General features: G+C 42.4%; 1 protein-coding gene across 1 annotated transcript in view; it reads right to left on the bottom strand.

Moving 5' to 3' along the window:
• Positions 1-6,483, bottom strand: part of tdrd9 (tudor domain containing 9) — a 45,740-nt gene that overhangs the window by 28,377 nt on the left and 10,880 nt on the right. The window contains exons 9-15 of the mRNA XM_062518646.1: positions 4,190-4,293; positions 3,205-3,336; positions 2,954-3,038; positions 2,714-2,771; positions 2,286-2,390; positions 1,767-1,864; positions 1,026-1,157 (exon numbers count right to left, since the gene is read on the bottom strand). Coding sequence (XP_062374630.1) covers positions 1,026-1,157; positions 1,767-1,864; positions 2,286-2,390; positions 2,714-2,771; positions 2,954-3,038; positions 3,205-3,336; positions 4,190-4,293 — 714 coding nt within the window. The remainder of the gene's footprint in view (positions 1-1,025; positions 1,158-1,766; positions 1,865-2,285; positions 2,391-2,713; positions 2,772-2,953; positions 3,039-3,204; positions 3,337-4,189; positions 4,294-6,483) is intronic.

Below are 6,483 nucleotides of genomic sequence, written 5' to 3'. Positions count from 1 at the left end.
ACCAAGAAGGCAAAAACTAAGTAACTGGAACACACTAATAGGCAGGAGTAAATCCATAGTAAACTAAGGAGTGAGGCTGCCAATATGGCTGTGCCCGCGAAGTTTTCACGTCATGATCCCGAGCCCTATCGGGGAGATGACCTGTGTATAAGTCCACGGGTAAGATCAAAAATACATGTTTGGACTTTTACTTGCTGAGGCTGAACTTTTCCACCTCTGGAGAGGAGGCTTAACTCAGGGATGCCATGAAGCAAAATAAAAAACATGAAAAGAAGACATCAAGTCAAGATGATATACAGATTAAAACAGCAAAACATGCATTCACATAACCTCTATAGTAGTCAAGTAAAACACTGAGGTTATTTTTTAATAACATAATGAAGTTATTTTTCACTAATATTGTTCTTCAATAACATACGCAAGTCATCTTCTTTTTGTATTCTCTGTGACCCAGTGAGGCCTTTTTGAAAGGAAAAACAAAAAAAACATTTCGACCTTGCAGCTGCAAAGATAATGAGACAGCGGAGGCATTCTCTAGAGTCTAAACAAAGAACTGCAGAGGAAACTTTTGACCCCAGCACTAACGATCAAAACATATTTCCTCTGGCAGCATTAGCGCTAACCATCAAAAGATAAGAAAGCAATTAGTTCTAAACAACAAACTTTTCATAGGAACTAAGCGCCCCCTGCTGGTGAGGAGTTTCCAAGTGCTGTCTCCGCACCTCATGAGGGGCTTGAGCAATGAATAAAAAGTGCTGTGTGACTTTTGTGTGATTGTGTGCGTTACTGTTATATTGACGTTTTACGAATTGTATGTTGACATTTGTGAAGTAATGTGTGACATGAAAGGTGCTTTTTTTGATAAACTGTTTTGGTATTATCATTATCATAGTTCTTCAGGCCAAGTTATGGGTAAGAATCACTGAAAAGTTACTGTGAAAATGAGATGACTTTCTTTGGCTTTAACAGGGGAAAAAAAGAGGTGAAAAACTGAAGAAAGTTATGTGATTAGTAAAGACACAGACCGCTTTGAGCTTCAGCACAGTCCTCTCGATGTCGTTGAGGTTGGGTGGGGAGAGAGCCGTGGCGAGGAGTGTACGAGGGTCACCCATGTCCAGCAGCTTCACCTTCAGCAGGATGGTATCCAGAGGAGAACGCTGGATACGCACACACACACACACACACACACACAGACACACACACACAGACACACACACACACACACACACACACACACACACACACACACAGACACACAGACACACAGTGTGGAGAAATGTCCAGATATTAGACAACACTTGTTAGCTGTTAAATGTCTACTCGGGTTGCTGTTGTCCAACTGGCTACACTCCTAGACATTCCAAGGATGGTCATTACAATGAGTTATTTTGGGTTTCTTTTGTCCTTGACCTCTGAGGTCAACTGCCTTAGGGAGTCTGGAGTAAAAATAGCCTTCTTTAATTAGCTTTCTTCATGATGACAGTTATTTTCTTCCTTCATTCTATGTAATCCATCAAGAATACCCTGTTTAGATATGAATAAAGCTTTGTACTCTGCTGTACGGTCGGCTAGCCTATGCGTTACTTTTTGCCTCTTTGTGAATTCATACTTAGTGTTTTTTTTTAGAAGTACCACCATAACACAGATACATACACACAGATTGTGTGCAAAAAGTGGCAAATACAAAACCAAAAGCATTCCCTCTGGTCCAGGCTCACGATAGACTTTGCTTTGGTCCAAAGACCGGTGGCACATGGGGGACTCACCAGCATCTCGGGAATCACAAAGTCTGGGATCTCTCTTTCCCAGAAGTCCTTGGTGACCAGACGGTAACAGTAACCCTTGGAGACTCGCCCTGCTCGACCTGAAATGCCAAACAAAAAAATCCTCATTGGTGCATGCAATCTGACCTGAACATGAGGTCTAGTTAATATGGTTAAGACCACCAAAGATATGCTATTGCAATTTGGCTTATGTTGTGCTACGGGAGGTTCAGAGATGGTGCCATGAAGGCCTGAATGACTCAAACACAGGTTTTTATAATTGTTTTTGCCACTGAAGGGCATGATTAACGACAATAATAAAAACAATCAAACAAATATCGACATCAGCATCAGTTATGAGACAAATAGCTACAGTATTTTAAAAATTAGTATCAGCATTGGCCCATCATTTCACAACTGAAGAATCCTATTAGAGAACACATGGAGAAAGTCAGTGTGAAAATCTTGAGAGCCATGAAAGGAGGAAGGCTGAGCGGTGAGCGGTGAGTGGTGAGCACACACCTTTGCGCTGGTTGCAGTTCGTCTTGGAGGACCACGTGAGGCGGAGGGAGCGGAAGTTTGTGTCTTTGTCACAGACCAGGTGCCGTGCCAGACAGAAGTCAATTACTGTTAATGACACACACACACGCACACACGCACACACACACACACACACACACACACACACACACACACACACACACACACACACACACACACACACACACACACACACACACACACACACACACACACACACACACACACACACACACACACACACACTTTACGTAAATTGCACTTGGTTTAAATCACTGATGATGTATAGCTGCAGTGGTCTAAGAGGAAAGACAGGATTTGTTGGGTGAACAAAACACAAATGTCATGATCTGTATAGGCAGAGTGTCCGGGCAGAATCTCTTTCGAGTGTTGAAACCTGACACACTTACCATATTTCACATCTGGCACTGTGACTGAGCTCTCAGCAATGTTGGTGGAGAGGATGATCTGACAGACACACACACACACACACACACACAGAGAGAAAGAGAGAGAGAGAGAGAGAGAGAGAGAGAGAGAGAGAGAGAGAGAGGGGACAAGGGTTTAGAAATGATCATAGATGACCTAGATCTCTTCAGATGTTGCTTTGATATAGCTGTTTTTAATCTTCCCATTCTGCCCACAATCACCTTCCTGTATCCAGCCACAGGAACCAAGAAAACCTCATTCTGCTCTTCCAGCGTTACTGTGGAATGGAGTGGGTAGACCTGCAACCTACACACAACAAAACACACATCTTGTAACCACAGAGATAGCTACAAAAATGGCACGTGTCACAAACAGAACTGTATCATACATTGATTCACTTGCTTACACACACACACACACACACACACACACACACACACACACACACAGACACACACACACACACACACACCTCTTGCGGCCAAGTTTGGATAGTGCATCCTGCATGTACTGGATCTCAGCAAGGCCTGGCAGGAAAACCAGAACACTGCCCCTCACTGGAAGCTTCACAAGTCCCTTCCTCTCCCTCTCCTCGCCTTCATGACTGGGGAAGAACAAAAAAAAAGAAAGAAAGAAAAAAAAAAAGCAGTTGCACAGCTGAAACACATCCACACTGATCACCACTGGCCTTCTTCTCTACTTTTACTGTCCGGGTCAGACCCAATAAGTGGTGAAGTAGGGAATGGAGAGAGGTCCGAGGCACTCAAAAATGATGCATATAAACTTTTATTTAAGACTACTTAAACATGCTGCTTACGCGTGGTGAAGTAGGGTTGGGTGTTGGAAGAATGCAGGTGGGGGAGAAGAAAGTAGCCCAGAAAGTAAACCAGGCATGCAAACTGGTCACTTCCACTAATGTTTATTAAACGCATAGGGGCTATTCACGCATCCCTTGCTGATCAGACACGTTTTAAATGCGGCTCTGGAAACACCTCAAAATGCGTTGGCGTTTGCGCATGAACTCAGTTGTACATTCAATTCACCTTGCCCCCCCCCCCCCCTAAATATTTTCTCATCGGATCTGCACGAATCATGTAAGTCACCTATTTTTTATTCAAAACGGCGAATTTCGCCGAAAGGTGAGGAGTTTGCATGCCTGGTAAACACTTGCAGTGCCAGACAATAGTACAATTTTGGTATAGCTTTGCCACACGTGGCTACAACATCAAGTCAAGCTATACCCACAAGGAACTGGGGTTGAAGCTGACCCACAGGAATTTCCCAATCCCACCCTCTCTTTCTCCAACTTGCTGTCCTATTTGAAGCAACAAGCCCATAAATATACTTTAAAAAGGTGAATGTTGCAAAAAAAAAAGGTGAAGAGCTTACATCCCCGTAGGAAAATACAACAGCAGGAAACACATCTCTCTTACTGTGACCCCCATGACCTCTCTGACCTTTGGTCTTTGTCCTCCATGGTATCGAAGCTCTCGATCAGGCTGATGGCTACATTGTACATCTGCACACTAATGCCAGGATCATCCATGTGCATGGGCACCGCCTAACACACACACACACACACACACACACACACACACACACACACACACACACACACACACACACAGATAAGTCCATGAATAGAAGCACTGATCTTCAAAATCTACACAGGCATGATAATAAAAGCAATGCTTGTTGAAAATGTTGAAACATGTAGATATATTGATAACCTGAAAAAACTCTTTTGTGTGTTGCGAAGTATAATCATGATTGTTGAGACATGTATTCTTATACATTGATAATCTAAAAAAGCTCTTGTGTGTTGCAAAACATAACCATAGGGATATGAAAGTTGGAACTGCTTTCATTAGACACGAGCATAAACCTCAAGTTCTGTTTTGTTATTCTGTTCAAAAGTTATGTTCTGTTTAGAAGTTCCCTTGCTCTTTAATATGTCTGGTTGGAAACAAAGTATTGCGGTTTCAAACCATGTGAAAATATGTGGCAAAGTGCAGCCAAAGACTGCTTGTTTAAACACAGGTATAAAAGGAGGCACTCATGGTGCAAACCTTTTTTTTGTTTCCTTTCTCTCTTTGCAAAGATAATACAATTGTTTTTTGTTGTCATTTGAGATCACTGGTTCTTGTCTTTATTTGCGCAAAAACATACAGTATATATTACTATATCTATTCTTATGTTAACCAGTGTGGTGGCTTTCAGATTATATGTGATGTTTTATTCAGAATTCACAGGATGCATTCATGGTTCATTAGCTTGAACATTGGGCCTACTGCATTTGGTCTTAGTGTGGTTCATAGGCTTTAACATTGGGCCTACTGCATCTGTTCTCATGTGTTCCTGTGTCTGGCTTATTTCTGCAAACACCAGTTGGCCTCTGTATGGGCTGAATGCGCTTTCATCTAGGCTAACTTGACTGATCATATAAACAAACCAAAGAACGGTATGGGGTGAAACGCCATACTAGGGCTGATCCTCACTGTCAAGGGAGAGGGGGAGGTACAATGTGAGGCACAGTGTCCTAGGCATCAGACAACTCGCCACACAACCAATTCTGACCACTTTGCGACCATCATCCATAATAGAGATAACAAGAAGGGAGTTGCCAAGAGAATCTATATCATCGTAATGGCATTACTGACATATAAAAGCGGGGAAACACAAAAACACAAGAAATTCCTAGACAATTATACTTTACTCTACGCTGATTGGCTAAAAGAATCCCATATTATTTTAGCCAATCAGCGTAGAGTAAGTATAATGATGCGAGCGGGGACGCCAAGAATGTGTTTCAGGTGTATAAGAACTAGACCCCAGCCATCCCTAGTTAGGACGTTCATCGGGATCCCTAGCGGATGACACCTCACCTTCTCCCTACTGTCTTGACTGTCAGCCTGAAGTACTGTACTATCATTGCAATATGGGGAATAAAGATCAAAAGTCTACAGAAGTCTGCTGTCTGTATTGTCTCCTACGGACGCTTTGTTCCGGAGTGCTATTTAGTATATAGTTAAGTGTTAAGTATTAATTCGATACTGGCTTGTATGTGTTCAGAGGGGGAACAAAAATTAACTCACTTTATTTTAAACTACATGTAGAAAAGCACTCAGAGAGCGCAGACCTCCGCCTGTATTGTTCTTCCTTGGTTGTCATATTTTTTAACCTAAACTATTCAGATCGCCACCACATGGCCATACCATGCCATTACACCACTAAGCTGAATACATAAACGCCTCTGGAATCCCGACAGATTTACAGATCATTCCCAAAATGTAATCGGTTCTTCCCTGGGTCATGTCCGACTAGGCCTGTCGCGATATTCAATAAATCAATAAATCGCACGATAAAAAAAATGAGCTCGATAACTTTTCCGGCCGCGATAATTTCCATTTTCATGCTTGTTTGTTTTTCTTCCCTCTCTCTCTCTCTCTCTCTCTCTACGAAAGAGAGGAGAACGGTGCTTCCTTTAGCGCAGCCTAACGAGGAGTGAACCCTCATGTCAGTCAGTTGTCAGACATGTATCTTTCAATAACATGACGGACAACTTTACTTTCTTACATTCATTTGATTAACAGGCTAGACGAGGCTTTGGCGATTGGCCTAAGCACACTGAAGAGGCTTTCTGTTGTAGCTTGACAGGTATGGGGGTAAAAATAGTGATAATGCAGTTCAGAAAATCATGCTTATAAGCTACGTTTTTTCATCATCTGATAAAGACACACTCCGCAAAGTC

The sequence above is a fragment of the Sardina pilchardus genome, chromosome 17 (assembly GCF_963854185.1).
Source record: "Sardina pilchardus chromosome 17, fSarPil1.1, whole genome shotgun sequence".
NCBI lineage: Eukaryota > Metazoa > Chordata > Actinopteri > Clupeiformes > Clupeidae > Sardina > Sardina pilchardus.
This window is presented reverse-complemented; position numbering and strand designations above follow the sequence as displayed.